The sequence below is a fragment of the Quercus suber genome, unplaced genomic scaffold, assembly GCF_002906115.3.
Source record: "Quercus suber isolate HL8 unplaced genomic scaffold, Cork oak 2.0 scaffold_748, whole genome shotgun sequence".
Classification (NCBI taxonomy): Eukaryota; Viridiplantae; Streptophyta; class Magnoliopsida; order Fagales; family Fagaceae; genus Quercus; species Quercus suber.
Genome location: NW_027070184.1, coordinates 233,154 through 255,337, shown reverse-complemented (window position 1 = coordinate 255,337; position 22,184 = coordinate 233,154). Strand labels below are relative to the sequence as shown.

General features: G+C 34.9%; 2 protein-coding genes across 3 annotated transcripts; both read right to left on the bottom strand.

Moving 5' to 3' along the window:
- Window positions 1-6,088: 6,088 nt before the first annotated feature.
- Window positions 6,089-13,387, bottom strand: LOC111995799 (RNA-binding protein L). Of its 2 annotated transcripts, none has more exons than XM_024027737.2 (10): window positions 12,982-13,387; window positions 11,724-11,786; window positions 9,728-9,812; window positions 9,553-9,621; window positions 8,969-9,044; window positions 8,679-8,730; window positions 7,897-8,009; window positions 7,652-7,721; window positions 6,394-6,479; window positions 6,089-6,310 (listed from the first exon to the last, which is right to left on the bottom strand). In XM_024027737.2, exons 1-10 carry the CDS (start codon window positions 13,294-13,296, stop codon window positions 6,268-6,270), a joined length of 972 nt encoding a protein of 323 aa, XP_023883505.1. In that variant the 5' UTR covers window positions 13,297-13,387; the 3' UTR covers window positions 6,089-6,267. The 2 variants fall into 2 exon arrangements, with proteins under 2 accessions (XP_023883505.1, XP_023883506.1); XM_024027738.2 differs by having other exon boundaries at window positions 8,969-9,041; window positions 12,982-13,386.
- Window positions 13,388-17,049: 3,662 nt separating this feature from the next.
- On the bottom strand, window positions 17,050-21,516 carry LOC111995760 (SUMO-conjugating enzyme SCE1). The gene is made up of 5 exons (XM_024027690.2): window positions 21,271-21,516; window positions 21,066-21,149; window positions 18,112-18,264; window positions 17,883-17,996; window positions 17,050-17,458 (listed from the first exon to the last, which is right to left on the bottom strand). Exons 1-5 carry the CDS (start codon window positions 21,337-21,339, stop codon window positions 17,396-17,398), a joined length of 483 nt encoding a protein of 160 aa, XP_023883458.1. The 5' UTR covers window positions 21,340-21,516; the 3' UTR covers window positions 17,050-17,395.
- Window positions 21,517-22,184: the final 668 nt, after the last annotated feature.

The window sequence follows — 22,184 nt, the reverse complement described above, 5'->3', positions numbered from 1 at the left end:
TTTTTGACACGTATTATTTAGGATGTCCCTATGCACAGGCAATGGCAAAGTCACCTACCCACAAGCCACAGTGCCATGTTGGCACATTCTCTTTCCTTCAGTCACCTAATAATACCACAGCTATGAAAAGATCCAAAATAAGAAAATGATGACTTAACACATGTCTTTGTACTTAAGCCATATTCCTAAAATTATAAGAGGAACATGCAGCTGGATTTTTAAGATAAGAACTCAAGTAAATCTTTTGAGAAGAGAGTAGAAAGTTAATAAGATAGGAAAGCAGAAAATAAGGTCTCTCTTTTAAGGAAGAATACCCTTATTGTACAAGAGTTACCTCTTCTTTTCACATAATACAAAGTTGAATAGAGCAAGAATGTTATTCTTGCTCAAACCGTGGCTTTTCATCCATTTCTTAGGGTTTTCCACGTATATCTTGCGTCATTTTTATTCTTGCTATCACTTTCTTCTTTTCTAATCTTTGTGATGTCAAAGCTTGTACCTTTGTCACTCATAAGTTTTTTCATGTAGATGTACTGTTAAATAACTTATTTTATTCTTTATATAAGCTCAAATCTAACTTGCACGTATACATGCGTAAACGCACATACACATATAAATATTAATATTTTGATACTAGAGTAGGTCATAATTTATATATATATATATATATTATATAAAGTTATCAATTTTCACATATGTATATTTGCAAGATAATTTTTTAAAGGCACTTATTATCTTTCAAACTCCAACGAGTACACAAAAGCTATCTAGTTTGATATCAAACATGTATAAAAAATGAATTTGATAAAACAAAAACTACCTTGTCTCTATAACTACTAAATTGATTGACAAATTCTATTGGTTTTAAAGAACATCATTAGACTAGCTCGAATATTTGGGAGGACCAACTTCAATTTTTGTAGCTAAGTATTTAAAATTTTTAATACTTATACATAATATAAAAGAATTTTTAAAAATTTTGAGGCCTCACAAGCCTAGCTATAGCTCCATTGTAGCATTATTTATATATTAAATACCATTATTTTATTCCACCCCAATTATTTTAATCCAACAAAAAGAATATAGAATAAACTCTTTGGCAATGCAATTTTTTTTTTTTTTTTTAATTTAAATTTTGGCATTTACGAACGTGAATGCTCGGCTATGGAAAGTTGGAAGCAAAAGAAAGAAATGCCTTTGTGATTTGGTATGGGATTTATCGTTCTTCTTCATTAAATGCATGCACATATTTCTGTGGACACTTCCGGTCGTATCTAGTAGACGAGGAGGCAGCAGAACCACATAAAATTAAACTGAAAAGCATAGTGCTATTCACCTTGTCTGATGCATGTACGGGAAAAAGACAACAATTAAAGAGGGAAGAAAAGTAAGAATATGTTTAATTAAGAAGAAAAGCAAGTCAAAATATTTGACAATGAGATCTGATTATCCGTTTGTTCAAAGGGTAATAAATGGTAAGGCATCGGGCAATTTCTTCCACGCCTACTCATCACTTAATTTTATTTTATTTTATGATTTTTATTTTTTATTTTTTGGGTTAACTTTTTTTTTTTGGAGAGTGTTTTTTGTGTTAACTTGATGGCCAAACTAGTTACAAGTCAATGGAGAAATAGTCATTTTCTAAATAAAATCAAATTTGGTGGACAAAAAATAAAATACCTCAAACTTGTGGTTGTTACCCATCTGTGTAGCAATGGGGATGTAAAAAAACACATATTTTACATTTTTAAATACTACTTTATCTATTTTATCAACTCATCTAATTAGGGATGGCAATGGGGCGGGGCAGAGCAGGGTTGAAGGATGGGGTCTTTGTCCCCGCCTCCAGGGGCGGCTTGATATATTTAGGGGCCTAAGGCGAAAATTGATTATTTTATTTTAGATGCAAAATTATTACTAATTAACATAAACTATGTAGAATTTTTTCTTTTTTTAGAAATTTTATAAACAGAAAAAATTTAACAAAATTTTTCATACTTGTTGATATGGTAGATTGATAATAGTAAGTAAAAGAGTGGTGTTAGTGGTGGACTTATGGTGAGAACTAGTAAAAGTTTGCTAACTAAGCTCTTATTATTATTCTTATTTTTTTTAGAAGTACAACATTCACAATATTTTTTTACAACAAATCTTAAGTTTTAAGTTGCCTTTTTTTTCTTTGAAAATATAACTATAATTATTTTTTTGCCATCAATAACATGTTGTAACAACCTGCCACTTACCATAATTGTAAAAGTGTTGTAAAAAATATTGTGAATATTGCATTTTTCTCTATTTTTTATTTGTTTTTCATCTGGTAAAAAAATATTATTTTATTTATTGATTATAAATAATCCTATTAGTTAAAATTTGGGGGCCTTTTTTTTACTTGGGGCCTTAGGCGACCGCATTTTTTGCTCCACTGTTCAGCCGGCACTGCCCGCCTCGCATGGTTTTGTCTTGCTCCATCCTTGCCTTGCCCTGCACGACGGGGAAAACTTTTTAACTCCATCCCCGCCTCTTGGGGCTCTGTGAAACCCCACCCCACCCCATAAAACTCTACTTTTTATTAATTTGTCCTTCAACTAGTACAATTTTTTTTAATGAAACTTATTTCATTAATAAAAATATATTTGAAATTACAACTAAATTTATCCCATCAAATCAAATCAAATTTTAGAAAAAAATTGAATAATATATCTAAGCGTTTAACAAGATAATCACAAAAAAAAAATCTCAAAGCATAAAATATAACAAAATAAAGGTAGAGAACCACATTGGGTAGAATAAAATAAGCTAATATTGATATATTTGTTTAAATAGTAGGGTTTTAGGGTATAAAAAATTTACAGTTATAACCCTTAGCAATGAGGGGCGAGGCGGGATAGGTCTAAAAAGTCTAAACCCATCCCCGCCCTGTGATGCGGGGCTCAAATCTTACCCCATCCCCGCCTCACTACCTTTGCGGGGCGGGAAAACCTGCATAGAGCAAAGCGGGGAGGGGCAAGTTAAGCAGGGCGGGGCAAAATTGCCATCTTTGTATCCAACAATACACCCAACATCGCAATTTTTATTTTTACATACAACTTAATAAAATAATATAAACTACCTAATAAAAAAATAAAAAAGTAAGAAGAGAGAGAGAGAGTGTGTGAGAGGAAGAAAGAGTGTGTGAGAGATTAAAAAAGTAGTTTTTTCTTTACAATCTCATGAATAGTAAGGTTGCAAATATGCAACCTTACTGTAGCTAGGATGGATATTTTTTGGGTTTACATACTCAGATGGAGCTTGCTTTTAAGAGTCTAGTTGCTAAAATAGCATCTGGGGGTTTTTACACCTCCAATGGGCCAATGCTAGTGCTCTTAGCTAATAGGATCAGGGGACTTTGGGTCTCAACAATACTAACACAAGGTAAATCCCACCATGCCAGTTTAGTAATACTAACTTAGAAATTCATACATAGATTTAATCACTTTAATGTCCCACTTGGTGACAAGCCTACGTAAGCTCAGCAAAACACTTCAAACTTGAGGAACCAAAATAAAAACAAATAAAAATTAGTATAATTTAGTCTATAAATTATGAAAAAAAAAAAAGTTGTGATGAAATTGATGTCATTAAAATTTGTTATGGAAAGTCACCTTAGCTATACCTAATATACTAAATCAATCAAGCAAGGACATAATAATGGCTGAAATTGACAAATTGTTCTCTTTATCGCCCATATATTTAACAAGCCAGATGATCATGTCCTTTGATAATCCTAGTGACTATCAAAGGATTAAAAAATTAAAAAGAGTTTCAATTTTTTTTCTTTTTTCTTTTTTGGCTTTCCACAAGACGCATTGGCCTCTCAAATCTCAATCGATACAATCTATGACTTTAAAATGATCCCCTATCAAAATTCTATTCATATCTGAGTTAGTACATCTTTTATATATTCAGATTCAACATGAAATGGGCAATGAAAGAACTAAATAAAGAAAAATAAAATAAAATAAATAAAAGCACGTGCAACAAAGGACAAGTTTCGTGACACACGTTTATGGTCCGGTGGATTAAGAAAATCATTTGTTTTATGAACCACATTTTGTGCCATGATGAAGCATGCAATGGTTGTTTAATTACGACGTGAACAATGTACAATGGTAGAAGCTGCTATAGGTAGACCAAAATGAAGAAAACCTTTTTTAAGTTTTAAAAGCATTTTGACTTATACGCAATTTGTATAGTTGCAAAAAAGGATAAGATCAATAATTATCAACATTGAACCTAATGATGAGACCACATGTCAATTAATAGAGAGAGTCGTGTGAGAGTACTGACTAGAAAGAAGTCATTGAATTGTGTGGAAATCTTGGGATCGAGGCCTTTAGACATTATTTTCAGGATGACCAAAGAGACACAGAGAGTTACACATGGCCGGCCAATGAAGGAGCTTAAAGTCAAATTTAGGTGAATACATAGACTTAATTGTAGTCAACTCCTTGTCATATTAAAGTTAACTCTTAAAATTGTTCATATACATTGAATCCATGTTTTACAACAAGGTAGTAAAGCTGATACATATTCCAGGAACTTTCCTGGTTAACACATATATAGGAATATAGGATATAGCTAGATAAAGATTTTAAGAGACTTGACTTTTTTTTTTTCTTTGTTTCTGTTATTTGTTGGTGGACTTGTGTAACTGTGTTCCCTCGTAAATAGAAAAAAACAGTAGTTTGCAGTTTAAGTTGTTTAACACACAACACAAGTCACATCAAACACACGCAACTACTCTCCAAAAAAACAAACACCCGCTAGTACTGGACCATGCGATGCATATAGTAATTTTCTATTCGTGTAAATTCACGCATGTCATTTAGCAATGAAGCAAATTTGCCGAGGGGAGTAACATGCGGGTCCAATCACCTTTATATATATATATATATATAGAAGTTTTAGTAATGTATATTCTAAGGCATATATTAATATAAACTATTTTGAAAAAAAAATTATGAAAAAATGTGACTTAACTTTTTATTTTTTTATAATTATTTCAAATTTTCATAAAAAGTTTTATAAAATGAATAATTAATATAATCGGAGTTTTAATATATATATATATTACAGATCTATATATTATGTATTGGAAATGGTATCTTATGAATCTGTTGCATATTGCATCCCAATTAATATATTATTTATTTATATAATTAGGCTTTGCCTATGCCACTATTTTCACAATCTCAAATGGTGACCTTTGATAAATCATATTTTAGGCCCCCACTCATTTCATTCATATAATTTCCTATTTCCCAAGGCTTTTGGTTAGGTGTGAGAAAATGATGAAGCCTTTAAATTTTTAAAAGACATAATGAGATCGATTACACATTTACACGTGAAAGCGATAGATGGTGGGATAACAAATGTTAAAGAGGTAACATTATTTTTACTTATTGATTGAAGAATAAGTAAAAACCAAATTTCTCCACATTACCTTACTGTACAAGCATTTCCCTTCCTATTGAGCAAATTCCATCTATTACAGATTGAAATGTTGAAAAAAGAAGAAGGCAAAACGCTTGCTCCCATTGTGTAATTCGGTGTGCGTTTGGATAGCAAACGCGTCCAGCATTTGTGTCCAAACTTGAGTCCTGTGCATTATTCACAAGACTCACAAACTTCTTTTTCAACAAAATTTTCATTAAAAATAAGTTCCATGACATTATTTATACATTTAAAATTTATTTTGTTACAGTATTTTCAATTTTTAGTTTTCAGTAATAAGCGATATTTAATAAACTCTAAATCATGAGAAAAAAAGAGGAATTATTTCTATAACCCTCGCAGAAATAATCAGATATAACTTATATAGTTATAAGCCTGAATTTGGACTGTATTTCTCAGTTAATCTTGACCCGGCAAATGAATTATTTATAGCAGAAATAAAACGTTCTGGCTTTGTTTTCATTCCTTATTTTTATTGCTATCCTTCATTAATTCTGTTGTATCGTTTGCAACACGCAGGAACAAGAAGGAAGCATCACACAAAGGGAATCTCCTTGACATGCTTCTATGTCTATCCATTATGAAAATGTCAAAATTAATGTCAAAAAGATGAAATATTTGATTCAATGAAGTGATGAACAGCAAATGAAAACGTGATAACAGCTATACTGAGAATTCACGCAACCTATCCAGGTTCCAAGTTACTATAAATAAGCATACAGTCAAGATAATTGCACAATTAAATGGCTAATTTGTCTCCTTGTCCTGTGCAATTTACTTTGACTTCTTACGCATTCCCATCCGTGATTTCGCATACCTGGAGCTCTTGTTAAGCAAAACCTTTGAAAACAAAACCAATAAATAGATAGAATAAAATGCATCAATTATAAAAAAGGATACTCTAGCCGCATGCCCTCACCAGCTGGTGATGAGTAAAGAATCGTGCCTTGCAGATGATTCATAGCTCCAGTTGAACTGGGGGTATCCTTCAGATTTTGGTACACAAGCAAAGTCAGCATTGCAACATCCAATTATTGCTGAGTACTAGACTTTTACACATATCGTACAAAAACATAAACGGAAACTAGAAATTTTTGAAGCACAAGATACATTGTGAAAGCAGTAAAGAAAATATCCAATGGAAATGCTATGTCATTGATCAAATGAATGCATTCTGGATCCAATGTAAAGCAAAGTACCAACCTATTAAAGAAGCAAGAATCATTGCAACAACTGTTCCATGAAATAATTTGACTAACCACTAGTTTATTGCATGATAACAAGTTGACCAAACATTTCAAAATGGTAACATGCTGTTAGCACTTAGCAGTGACCAAAATAGATCAAACAACTGAGATGGCTCCACTAAATTAGTAAGTGAACCACAGTAACAGGAACATAAATCTGGCCGTCCTCACATAATCTAACAAAGCAACCAAAAGGCCAAGAGCCTCACAGCTAGTTGGCACATCTAGCCCTCCCCTGTGGGAGGGCTGCAGTTTGATTCCTAATCAAACAATACATTTGGACATACATCAAGATACATATCTATCCATCTGTCTGTGTGTGTGTGTACGTGTATAACAATCTACTTTTCAGCTTTTCTCTCCCATCTCCACGTTCTTTTCTCCTCTCTCAGCTTCTCTCTTTTCATTCTTCTAATCCATAATTTCTCTTTCCTTCCTATCTTAAAAGAGCCTCTAGCACACACATGCCAATAAGCATATATGAGAGAGAGAGAGAGAGAGTGTGCAGATGTTTGCTATCCTCTTATTGCGTGCATTTAATTAAGAAAATATAAATGCATTGCACAAAGAATCTGTAACAACTTAGCCTTTTATTTATCTATTGGATAGGTGACATTTGGCCCCAAGGGGAGGGGAATAGGGAGATTAAAACAAATGAACTCCACTTCATGAGGGGTAGTCCCCAACCGATTGCACTACCCTTGGATGTCATTTGCTACTAATTAAAAAATGTCAGCTATTCACACATCTTTTTGTCTCAATCATATCTACTCAGCATGCAAAATAGCATATAGACTAAGTAATCTGAAAAGGAAGAATATCAAGTTACCAGGCCTGCCATCATCAAAGAAACTCTACAATAATTCACATCAAAATTATACCTAACACCAAAAAAGACGGTAATAAAGTACCTGAAAATCGACAAAGGCAACAGGAGCCCCATATGTGTTCTGCATCTTCAATTTTAGAAACCCTGGACATCTAATGCAAACAAAAAAAGAAAAAAATTTACACCCAAGTTATAAAGACTTTACAAATAGATACATGAAAATATAAATGGCAAGAGCCTTGTAGCTCAACTGGCACTTCTTGATGTTTTCAATGAAGATGTCCAAGGTTCGACATTGAATTATCAAAAATAGAAATGCCTACAAACCTTGAAAATACTTGAATTAGCTCTTGCTCTGTACATGTTGGCCCCAAATTAGCCACAAAGAGTGTTGGACATGGGCTAGCATGTTGTGGAGCATGAGGTGCTGAAGTACCATTCTGTTGTGTAAGAGACATCACCAGAAATTTTAGAATTAGAGAATAGTTCAAGTGCACATCATATGCCATTAAATTTGAAATGAAACCAGCCATCCAGAAGTGGTGGTTCAAATAAATAATTTTTAAAGCAGCACAGTGAATTTATTGCATAACAATCATTAATCACAACTCCAGGAAAACATGTAGTCAGTACTGAAGCTGCTTCAAGAATAAATTTGATGGGTATGGAATAATTTCTAGAAGCATCTTTGACAGTATATATGAATGATTAGAAATCATGGATAAATGTAAGAAATCCTTTTTTCCATGTCAAGAACATTTTGTATATTTTCTTTTTATAATCATATGAAAATCATCACAAATAGTCACTTTATTGCATATAATGCAGGTTGTCAAAGCAATTCGTGTTCAGATCCAGAAGATGAAAAAATTCAAGAAAAAGAAAAAACAAGATCAACTCTGGTAAGAAAGAAGTGAAAAGTTTTTACCAAAAAAAAAAAAAAAAAAAAAGGAGGAGGATTGGTAGTTTACAGGGTACACATTAGAGAGTAACCAATGGCTGTTATTATGTCTTCAGAAGTAAAAAGAATGTAAGCAGTACAGCCAAATATAACTTGCGGTACAGCAGAATATAGCTTTAAAATGAAATGTGTTAAGAAGTAACCTTACCAAATTTGCAGCTGCTGTCTCATTTACGGCTCTGCCATCAAAATTTCCATGACTGAATGATGAAAGTATATAAATTATCAGATGAGGTCCAATAGATAAATAGAAGTGATAACTTAGAACACAGATTCTATATACTCCAACTTCTGGGAACAGGGCATTTAGTAAGTGATTTTACTAAGCCCTCAACCTTTCAGCTAGAAGTAACCATTTACAATTAAAAATGTGCTTATTATAGAGCTAGAAGTAATCACTCCCACATAATAAAGATGTGCTTAAGTAGTGCAGATGACCTTTGTGCAGATGGATAACCAATCGTGTTGTAAGCAGAATTACCCATTCCAGGCATGTGAATGCTGCCAAGACCTGCTAGTGCCCAAGCGTGCAAAACATGTGTCATGTGAGCTTTTCGAAGTATGTGTCCTTCATGTGACTAAGTAATTAATATGTACTCCAAGTAAGATGTCCCAAAAAAAGGCACCACAACTAATGAAAAAGCACGTTAATTGTACACACACACACACACACACACACACATAGAGACTATGGCATGAAGTATGCCGGAGAAGGATAAAACTTAAGTACAATTCATTACGTATTGTACCTTAGGTTCCCCAATAAAACACAACCTTGTGGTTGCATTAACCAATGAATTACATGGTTGAATGTAATTGTCTTTGGACAAGAAAATACTGTTTTTTGTTGCATTGGTCAATATAACCATGTAATTGAATTCAATTGGGGAACTAAACGTACAACACCTAAGAAATAGTAACTAAGTTTTGCCCACCAGGAAAACTAGGAGAAGAGTGTGAAAAAAAAGGCTCCGTAAGGAGCTTTCCATAATCTCTAAAAAAAATTCAGTCAATAATCTTACCAGAATCAGGAGTGCCCCTCGAATATGCAGGCCCTCTAGCTTTTTTATCTGAGTGAAATCTTTCATCATCTGATTGTCATAATCAACAAAATCACATAATTAAATTTCAAACCTGCTAAACTATAGATTACTAATAAAGATAAATCAAAGAAAATAATTCCAACGAGCAATAGACCTGTTCTTGCACGCTTGGATCTAGAATTAGATTTTGCTAGATCAATATATAGGGTTGATCCCTTCTCAAGATCAAACACCATCCCCTGCAAACAAGATTCAGAATTAAAAACAGTTGTTAATCTGTTCGTGTTATTATATCTAACTGCTAAAGCACCATATTGCTTTGCCACCACACCTAGATTGAAAAATCATCAGCAGAAAGCAATTCCAGAACACTTTTTTCTTTCCTTTTCTTTTCTTTTTTACTTAAATTACACACACACACATAGTGGGACTTGAACCCATGACCTCACCCTCCCTTTCATTATTACGGGAGTAGGAATGTCATTTGAACTAGAGCTCATTGGCAAGAAGACAATTACAGGTTACCATAACTTGAAACATAGATGAAGAGTCCTACAAAAGATATACATATGGCAAACATGATCATATATTGCTTACAGCCAAATGTAATAGAACTTAAGTATAGTTGTAATAACTATTGTTCATAACATACAAATTTGGTGTGCGTGAATCCACATTATCCTCGGCATTTAGAATCCTAGGAATGTGATGTCTTGCAATTTGAATGCCTAGGATTGTAACTATTCCTATGTTTTGTTTGATTAGGAATCTAATAAGATTCCTGGGGATATGAGTTCTTATGCTTGGTATATTCCTAAAAATTTTAAAGGAATTATATATTTTTCCCAAACTATCTGTAGATTTGTAAACACAATATAAACTATAAATCATGATAAATTCATTAAAAACTATAGTCCAACATAATTTATTTTATGGCAATTACAACATGATGTCCTGTTAATAAAAATAATTTTTAAAAAGAGCATTAAATCCATAACAAAACCACCTGACAATGTTTAGATTTGTAAACACTATAATCAGAATGGCCTTTACCCTTGTGAACTCCTTTCTTCCCCAACGTCCCTAATGAAGATCTGCATTAATTTTTTTTTTTTTTGTCTAGCTCCTTCCTAATTTTTTTCGTCTTTTAATATTTGACCATGTACAATCTACTTATCTACAAGTTAATTATAAGTCTCGTACGGGATCATTTATGGCCTATCTATTCATTTGAATCCCACGTAGTAGGATCCATCTACTCATGCAGTGCACAGGTCAGTTAGATGGTCTAAATCTTCTTGTGGGATATATCCTCTTGAGCTATCCTCCCTAGATATGTTGCTAGGGAGAGTGAAGAGGCAGTTTTTTTTTTTCAAATTTTTATTTCTATTGGTTAAAGGGAAGGGAAGAATGGGAAAATTTGTCAATTTATAAATAAGAAAATTTTTCTAGGCTTGGAAATGTGGATACCCACCTTTTTTAAGGGAATCCACATCCCTTAAAAAAGGGGATTGAGTGGAAATTAAGATACCTCGTGCATCTGATTACCTTGTGAGATTTGCGACCAAACGTGAGAATGTTAAGGAATCCTAAAACATTACCCCATACCAAATGCCTCCATAAAGTCAGTCATTGGCCAGATCTCCATAGGACATGCTTTTTGTTAGGAAACTTGCCTTTAGAGTTGGCCTTGAAGTTGCTATTAAGACACAATACCTCATTAATCTTAATGTGTTTATATCAGAGATGAATATGACCAGTCAGTATCAATATGATATAACGAACTTGCCATTCATAATTAACAAATGTACCCATTAACAGTGCACTTCTGATTGATAATACTATACCAAATCCAACTCAAGCCATATCTCAGCTATTTAGGGTTATATACATATTCATTTTGTTGTAAACTCAATTTTATTTGTGCTTAATGTTTTGTATGTCTACATAGTGCTCTGTTTCTTAACTTGAGTGGAAAACCAGTTTTATTTTTCATAAACTCTTCAACATACATTTGTAACCATGAAATATGATTGGCATCTTTACTCTACCTCACAAAGATATCAAATGATGCTATAATTTCACAAGTTATTATATATACCAATTCCCAACTACTAAATGGAGAAGTGTATATGGTGAGGTATACTTACATTCATAGCATGCATAGCCACAATTGCAGACTGCTGGTCTGTGAATACGGCAAAGGCGAATGACTGTCACCAATCCAAGACCATGTCAGAACAGATCATATAAAGAATGCAATAAATTTAAAAAACACATACATGATTTTTAGATACTAATGAAACAGGTATAGTATATCCCCACCAATAAAGAAATTTGAAAAATAATGTTCCATGAGCATGACAACTACAAATTATTTTTATCGATATTTTACATCTAAACATCATTAATAAGCCCTCACAGTCTCACAGAAATTTCTTTCTATCTTATCAAAAAGTTAAAAAATAATAAATAAATAGATCACACATTTGAAAAGCTAACTCAATTCCTTCTCATTTTCCGCTCACTTTATGTCAACTGCCAACTTATATCAATCAAGCAGATTTCTCATATTAACTATTTCTAAGCCAGGGTTACTCTAACTTAGTTCATCTAGAAATTGAGCATGAGAATTAGCCTTAGTTTCACTTAGATTGAAAAATGAATAAATGAACTTCACAAGCAAACAAATACGCACCACTCAAGTTAGTTACCCATCTAACTTTATTGTTCTAAAGAAAAGTCCTCGCCTCTAGCTAGAAAAACCTATATAACTTCCTAACCTTAGTTTCACTCACTTGAGTGGTGCGTATTTGTTTGCTTGTGAAGTTCATTTAATCATTTTTCAATCTAACCTTTTTTTTTTTCCCGGCAACATTGGGAACCTTTCTAAAGAAGAGCCCTTTGGACTCACCTCTACCAAGTAAACCTATGAGCAACTAACCCAACCCGCCAAAACCAGTTGCCGGGTAATCTGGGGGCATTCACCCCTGACAGGCTAAGCAGTTTATAGCATAATGGGGAGCATTGTACAACACTGCAATGGGGAAAGGAAGTTTACAGTTTACAGTTCACCATTCAAGTTAGTTAACTATATAACTTGTAACAATAGAAGTAGAAGTTTCTTACTATTTGTGCAGCACTATAACGGTTAAAGGAAACAAGCTCATCATCTTTGTCCTCAACGCCAGTACAAAAGTTCAAAACTTTCTCTTATTTAATTTAACTAATTAAATCATAAGTAACAGTAACACAAAGTTCAAAACCTCAGCCACATTATCAGATTCCATATAAGTAATCCCAATCTCCAATTTGAACACCAATTAGCCAAAAAAAGAGAAAACTAGGCTAAAGCAAAACAGAAACGAGCCCTAATTTTTAGGAATTAGGGAAAAAGAAAGAGAGAACCTGAGAGGTTTGTGTAGGGGTGCGAAGATGGGAGGACTCATAGCCGGGGAACTCGCGAAAGAGATTGTAGATTTCGCGAGGCTTGACGTCCTCCGGGAGCCCGGCGATGAACAGGGTTCGAACGGCGTCGTGCGAGGCCTGAGGGAGGAGAGTGGGGACGTAAAAGCCGAATGGGGCCTGCGCGTGAGCTAGATAGTGGTGCTGTGGAGGAGGTGGAGGAGGATGGTGTGAGTTCGGCGGAGGAGGCGGAGGAGCTTGCGGTGGAGGCGGCTGGTAGTAAGGGTAGTGAGGAGGAGGGGGGTAGTAGGCGTCCATTCGGTGGTGATTCTGACTGGGGAGGAAAGCTCTAGGTTTTGGGTCTTCAACCTTTTTTTTTTTTTTTTTTTTTTTTTTGGCACCTTTTTTAAAGGCCCATGTAACTACAGCTACCAAGTACCAACCCAACTTCTTTTTATGGATTTTTTCTCATCTAGCATACTAGCACTTTATTTAAAGCTCAAAACTAAAACCAGAGCCACTTTCTCCAACTTACTAGGTGATTTATAAGATAATTTATCCGCAATGCATGACAAAGAACATTGTCATCTTTTTATTAGTGGTTGAAATTTAAGACTCTAAACATGTTTGAAGTTGAACATTTTTTGTAAGGTAGGAATGTCAATTTTCTCTGGACTCGGCCTCTCCAACATAATGATGGGGTAGGGACGGGACCAAATGTTTGCCGTGACCATCTAGTTGAGGCAAGGATCGATTTTTTGGTTACTTTGCCCTGGGTGTATTTTGTAAAATGCCTTTATATTTTTTGTAATTACAAAATTACTTACAATTAATAAGTTTCTATTTTTTACTTTGTTTAAATTAAATGTTGGAAACATTAGGACTTTATAGTTTATTTATATTAATTTTTTGTTAGATAATTTAGTTTGGAATTTGTGGTTTGTGTTAATGTTACATATTTAGTTTTTATTTAGTATTAGTACTTTTTCATTTTATTTTATAATTTGATAGTTACAATGAGGATGGAGAATTAAAACCTTGAATATTTCTATTGAAAACACCGAAACAAGACTCGTGTTTTATGAGTATTATTACTTATTCTTTTTAGGAATATGGGTATTATTACTTAATAAAAGCTATTTCAGTTTATGTTATACATTGAGACGTTATTGTGAGTCTTGTTAAATAATTCGATGTGTGTTGGAAATTTAGACAATTGACAGCTGGATTTTACTGAATGTGCTAGGTGGACTTTGCTATGAACACCGGCCAATTTCAGCTCTGTATTGTGTAAATTTTAGCGTTAAACTTCAGTCCTTAGTGCCACCAAAGTGATCCATGATATTCCACTTGAATCAGTAAATATGTTAAGATCAACTGTATGCAAAAAGGCTATAAATAAGAGCATTGTTGTAAAAAAGGATCGATATAACTTTCAAGATAAAAACTACTCATTGTACTTTCGGCAACAAGAAGGGAAAGTGGATGACCACTTAAATACAAAAATCCTATTACTTTTTTGTTTTATTTCTTGCAACTACTATCTCCTTTTTATTTTATAACAACGGGAAATTTATTATTTAGATTAGTGCTAAATATTTGTTTTATATTTGTGAGAACCACCACTCAGCGGGTTAAGTGAATCTCATGGTGATGACTCAATTGACAATACTATACCCACTAGATCAAGTGTTCTATATTTTTGAGCCTCCACTTGTTTAATTAAGGGGGGGAAAACGTGGAAAATGAAATACATCTTTATTCCATTGAAAGAAAAAGTAGGTTACATGATAATAGAATGAAAATTGAAAATTACAAGACTATTTTCTCCATCACTCAGCTTTCGATGGTATTTTTCTTTCCCTAGAACTCCAAGTTCCAAAACCGCAGATTGTGATTCCGTATCTCATTGGAAATGGAAGGACACAAAGAATCAGTAGCTCACAAATACATCTCCTAGATTTATGAGTTGCACATGCTTCGAATTATGAATATAATTTATGTGAAACAAAGAGAACTGGCCCAAGTTCCCTCCCAACCTTCACACATGACTGCCGAGATTCTTTCTTGCTTTTAAAAACAGGAAGAAAGCTCGTCCTTCGTCTCCTACTCCTACTCCTCCTACTACTCCTAGAGAACCATTTATCTGCAGAGAAAATCACCATGAACTCTCGAGCTGATCAGCTAAAAGTTTTTTTCCTTCCATTCCCGGTCTCAGGCCACATGATTCCCATGGTAGACCTGGCCAGGCTATTTGCCATGCATGGTGTCAACGTTACTATTATTACCACCCCAGCCAACGCCCTCCTCTTCCAGAAAGCCATTGACCGTGATGCCAATTCCGGCCACCAAATCAAAACTCATATCCTTGAATTCCCTTCTGCCCAAGTCGGCCTCCCTGAAGGAATCGAGTACTTCAACATGATCACTTCCCATGGCATGAGCCATAAACTCTATCACGCATTGTCATTGCTCCAAAAACCAATTGAGCAACTATTTCAGGAAATGACACCAGACTGCATTATCACTGACATGTTCTATCCATGGACTGTCGATTCTGCGGCTAAACTTGGGATCCCAAGGCTAGTATTTCACACTGCAGGCTACTTCTCACAATGTGCTGCAAGTAGCATCAAACAGTATGCACCTCATTTGAGTGTAAACTCTAATGCCGACACATTTTTACTACCTGATTTGCCAGACACAATAGAGATGACAACGTTGCAACTTCCACGCTGGGTTAGAACCCAAGACGGATATGATCAATTGATGGGTAGAATCAGAGAGTCTGAGAGACAAAGCTATGGAGCAGTGGTGAATAGCTTCCATGAGCTCGAGAGTGCTTATGAAGAGCATTATACAAGTATAACGGGAATTAAGGCATGGAGTGTAGGACCCGTTTCTTTGTGAGTGAACAGAGATGCAGCAAACAAGGTTGAGAGGGGTAACAAAGTGGCTCCCAAAGAAAATGAATGGCTAAATTGGCTAAATTCCAAAGAATGCAACTCCGTTCTTTATGTAAGTTTTGGAAGCCTGAACAAGTTCTCAACAGCTAAGCTTATTGAACTGGCTCATGGTCTTGATGCTTCTAGTCACCGATTCATCTGGGTAGTTAGGCAGAAGGACAAGGATCAAGTTGAAGGATGGCTTGAGGACTTTGAGACGCATATTAAAGAAAGTAATAGGGGCTTGATAATACGGGACTGGGCACCACAACTACTGATTTTGGAACACCAAGCTATTGGCGGGTTTGAGGGTGCGACTGCTGGTCTGCCAATGATCACATGGCCTCTTTATGCAGAGCAATTTTACAACGAAAAATTTGTGACACAAGTAATAAAAATTGGAGTTCCCGTGGGTGTGACAGAATGGAGACAATGGGATGAAGGTGTGACAGAATGGAGACAATGGGATGAAGACGCCAGGGAAGTGGTTAAGAGGGAGGAGATCGAAAAGGCAGTAATCTTTTTGATGGGCAGCGGAGTCCATCCTGCAGAGATGAAGAACTGAACCAGGGAGCTCGGAAATGCAGCAAGGAGGGCCATACAAAGTAGCGGATCATCTCAGTCCAACTTAATGAGCATGATCAAGGAGCAAACATCACTAAAATGTGGTAGGAGCTGAGATGAATGGTGGAAAGAATATCCAGCTTATTGTGCGGTTTAACTCTTAGCTTTTAGAAGGCTTCGAACTTTTCCAAAAAAATAAGACTTGGAAGTCATTTGCACAATTTTGCTAGCATTAATAAAGTTCTATATAATTTATCAATATGAAGATCAGCTTCTTCCAAGTTTACATGTGATTTTTATTTCTTTGTTTAAGACATGATAGTCCACAGCCATTTTACCATTATTAATTGGTAAAACAGTGCATTAGACTGCCAATGCTGCAATATCTCAAAATGGAAGTTAAATAACATGGTAGAAATCCTATGTTCAACAGTATTCAGCGAACAGCAATAAAAAAGGGGCAAAAATAAAATAAAATCCACAAGGGAAGAACAACAATAAAAAAGGGGCAAAAATAAAATAAAATCCACAAGGGAAGAACAACAATAAAAAAGGGGCAAAATAAAATAAAATCCACACGGGGAGAACCACAATAAAAAAGGGACAAAAATAAAATAAAATCCACAAGGGGAGAGACACAGCGCGCAAGCTGATATCACACTGCAAATCCCTATTCACACAGCAGGAATATCCCCAAAATACTAAAAAGAGCTCATTGGTCCACCAGGGTACACTGTTAAATATGATAAAAACTGAAATGCAAATCTAGATAGAGAGAAGGAACATTTCAGCATGCAATCTCTTAGAATTGCTAAATCCCAGCAATATATTAGAATAGCATTTTTAGCATCAAACATGCGGTGGCAACTCAGTTACCATAATACAGTCTCTGAAACATAGGTTTAACCTTACACAATAGGTGGGTATTGCTTGGCCTGCTGTCGAACTCTTTTCTTGTACTCCGCAGCATCCTGTTGAGAGTTGTGTTTCTCTTATATAAGAATATATACTTGGGAAAGAAAAGATTAAAACAGAAAGTGAAACCCCTATAATGTGTTACTTCTATAATGGATTCAATTCTCTGCACTTAAACACAACTGTCCCATATTTGGCAACAACATAAGTCATGGGAACAGGGTCGGTAGTAAGAAGAGTTCCCCGGTTCACCATATCAACCAGTCATATCATATCTCATCGGGCAAGGACGACTTTGCATCTAGACAATACAGATGTACATCATTACTACACCTGCTTTGCCTCTCTGAAAGAAATGCATGGTCCCTTTTGTATCCTGTTGAGATAGTATGACTGGACCTGATGAAGCACAGAGGCTCATTGAAAATAAAATGGTATTTTCAAAGGAGAAATTCAGAAAGTACTTCAGGTCATATATACCTGGATGAAGAGGTGATATCCTTCCGTCTGGGCAGGATCAGAAGGATTTGGCTGATCAAGCAAGTCCTGAATTCCCACAAGAATTTGTTTCACTGTTATGGCTGGTCTCCACCCCTACATATACCAGAAGGTTTGTTATGTTATACCAGGGCTTCATCATTATGGCTAGTCTCTAACCCCTATGAATAACACTAGCTACAAACTTTTTAGAGCAGCCAAAGATACTTACACTATCCTCGTTAAGAATGGATAGACAGACAGTTCCAGATGGGTAGACATTAGGGTGGAAGAAATTTGGAGGGAATTTACATTTTGGGGGCTTGCTAGGGTAGTCTTCACTGAAGTGGAGCGTTAATGGGAAGTAGCCACCCTCCCAATCAGTCTGCAATTACATGATTTGGAAAAAAAAAAAAAGGTCATACCCTTTAAAATAGAAAAGAAATTGTGAAAATTAGCACTTTCATTTCCAGCACAAGAATTTTACTACTCATCTGCCTCACTTTAAAATTTTAAGAGATTCCACACAAGTAAATTAAGCAAGTAGAATTATGAATTTACTAGCCACAATATAATCGATTTCGACATGTTTCCTTTGTCTACACAAATGTACATTAACTAAAAAGCAGCATTTAGAAAGGGATTCAGTTGTCAATTGTCATGCATAATTGCTTCAAATCTGGGAATTCTTGAGTTTATTGTGTTGGACCTACATGCTTCTCATATAAAGACAAGGCCCATTTTCAAAATTTTGTCACAAGCAGTATAGGGTTAGAACAATTTTAAGGAGCAAATGTTTTAGGAGTCATTCACATGGTATTCAGTGGCAGGATTGTAGTATCATGTGAATCCAACACAAAATATTTAAGCCTGTTTAGGGATTTGTTCACATTAAAGATGGGTCTAGAGTTTTCTCATAGCATTTAAAATACTTAAGGAGTGTTTTCTTAAATTTTAAGTTAGTTATTCATGTGTTTATTTGGAAGTAAACAAATTAGGAGTCCAAGAATGTCCAAGAGTCTACTAACATGCTTTATTGTACTCTTAAGGAAACTAGACTTTTAAATAATGGAATTATTAAGTGCTTTTGAATATAAAGGCATTGTTGCCATCATCATTACTTCATAACTCTCTTCATGCTATTTTCTCTAAAGCCCAATGTTCTCTCAACTATACCACAACAAGCCCTTAAATTCTCTACTTTTCTATCACAAAATTCCAGTATTACAGCCTTAAGGTCTACTCTATATCCAAACAGCCCACCCTAAACTATCTGCCATCTAGAATTTCCTGCAGCCCCATTTCCAATTCTATCAATGTTCCCACAATCAAGCATAAGACATAAGCCCTTTTTATAATACAAAATATTCTTTAAGCTCTAAACCCTTTCCTCCACCAATGCAAACCCCACAAACTTAAACAATACCAAAATTCCATTCCACCAATTTTTTTTAGTTAATTCCACGAAAATAAGAGTATGTCCGCAACTTTTCAAATCTCATCTACAACACCAACCATAAAGATCACTGATTGGACATGGATGCACCAAAGTGAACATTAGAAATGAAAAAAAGAGAGAACCAAAAGAACATATTAAGGGTAACAGACACAAGATGAGATGAAAAACCCATGAAACATCACACAGCAGCAGTGCAACATACTTAATTTCCTTTTTGCACCACCCCCAAAGAAAAGCTTAATTGCAGACAATTTTGGGGGCTTCAAAATCCAAATGAAAAGCTGCAACATTTAGCCTGTCATGCTGGAAACCAATGTTCCAAGGAAAAATTTCCAACCTTATCTTTCAAAGATCAAAATTAATTCCAGACGTTCCAGACGTCCATCAGTTCTCAGATAATATAGCAGCAATCTTCTGCAGAGAAAAGCTGACATATTTATCAAAGAATGAATTCCCTCTGTATGGATTACACAACAAGATGCAAATGACCTAAATGTCAACAGGATGAGACATGGCAATGATGCAGTAATAGTACAAAAGAGGAGCTAATGCTTTATCAAATGGTTATAAATCATTCAGGATATACAATTATACATAAATCAAAAGTACATACAAAAAAAAAAAAACCCGTTGAACACAATTAGATAAAGATCTGAAGATAATAAAATCAGAAGGTAAAAAAAAAAAAAATCATATTCTTTGAACACATGGACCATTAAGGTTGAGTTGAGGATAATTTAGGTTCACCAATTAAATTGCTCTCCCAAAAAAAAAAAAAGGGTTCACCAATTAATTTTTATACAATATATAAGCGTGCATGCTTATTAGGATGTGGGAAGAAACAAATGGATTTATGCTTGTACTCCTCCCTCCTTCCCAAATTGAGTGTTCATCTTCACAAAGTGAGTCAAAACATTTATTTATCATCCGATATAACCCTCACCATTAAAAAAATACAATAAAAAACCTCAGTACGAAGTCATGCTCATCTTTAATTTTAGTCATGTTCATTTTCTTCTTCAGTGAACATTGTGTGACTTCAAAAAGAGATGCTCACTTCCAGATGGAGGCAGTACTATGTTCATTGTTTGATGAACTTACTACTTGGGGTTTTGTAATTAAGAAGAATTGTGGTAAATATATTCCCATGGTAGTTGGATTACGAAACACGATTCCCTGGACTCGTAACAGTGTGTGAGAATAGGAATCGATTCGGTTCTATCTTTTAAAAATGAGCAGCAAAACCAAAATTCAAAATTACAGTAAGCCCACCAAATTCAAAAGGAAAATGCTAAAGGTACTACCAATTTAACCATAAAAGGCTTACATACCGACATGGCAATGAAACGCATCGCCACATCAACCGCAGAATAAGTAAATTCCTCAATTACCCTTTATGTTTTGTGTTTAAAAGTTGACTTGGCAAAATTTGTAGCACCCTAACCCTAAAATCACTCAATTCAAAGTGAAGATCCAAAACACTGTTAGAGTATGTACCATGTAATCTCACAGTCTAGGTAATGAATTTTTTTTTTTTTGACCTTAAATTATCTTCAATTCAAACTTAACAGTCCATGCCCATACTAATTATATACCAACAAACCAAACATAAATATAGCATTTCACAAAATAAAAAGCACACAACAAAGAGAATATGAATATTTTTTGAGATAAAAAGAAGGAAATGGAAAAGTTAGGGTTCAGATATAGAAGGTGAGAGAGATTACACCAGCTTTGCCAGGGATAGTGCAATGCCAAACCATCAAATTGACCGTACCATCGGTCAGAGTCTCTGGCTTCGCAACAAAACCCTAGATTACAAAAACCCAAACCACAAATTATTAAAATAAATAAAAATAAATTCCCTCAAATGCAACAATATTATTAAAGAGAGAGAGAGAGAGAGAGAGAGAGAGAGAGAGTAGTACGGACATGTGGATGGTTTTTACGCCAAGCCTTTCGCTCCTCAGCAAGACGACCACGAGCGATACCTCCAGACATGGTTTTCTTTCTTTCTCTCTCTCTCTCTGTGTATGAAAGTGTTTTTTGTGTTTTCTTTGTTTCTCACTTTGTTGATGGACTGTTGTGGAGTTTGCGCATTTTTTAAAGAGGAAGAGAGAGCAAACTCGGCTTCCTACCTAAACTATGCTTCCGATTCTGCCCCTAACCAAGAAATTGGACCAGCTCTACTTTTCGTTCCCCAACGAACGGCCCAGATTTCTTCAAGCTGGCATATTTGTTCCCTTTATGTTTTTTTTTTTTTTTTTTTTTTTTCATTATAAAGTTCGGCTTTAGAAAGTCAATTTTTGTCGTAATCGTATTGGGATTAGCGAGACGTTGACTTACTTTGTACACATGGGCTTGGGTTCACTTTCTGTATTCTTCGATTGATGGGCTTTGCTAGGCGCAGCCCATTGGGTTATATATAAGCCCAAATCCATACCAAAATGCACGAAGTGAATATGGCCTATGGATGATACTCTCCTGTCACTTAAGTATATGCCTATAAAGAGCATGTAAATGTTATATCTATGGCATTTTTACAACAAAGATTTGTGAAAGTGAACCCAAAACTCTCACTCGCATCATATGTTGAAAGAAAGAGAGTTGAGCACAATGATATCAGCTCAATGAATGGACAGTGTTTTAGCCCTTTCGTTACCCTGGGCTTTAAAAGGCTTGGTAATGAGCCCAACTGGTCCTCATCCAGCCTATTAACAAGCTTATATTATTGTTCACTGCTTCCCACTACAATTTCTTCTTTTTTTTAAAAAAAAAAATTACATTTTTCTTTTAACTTTTTAACTTATTTATAATCTTTTAAAGTCTCATTTTTTCCAAGTACA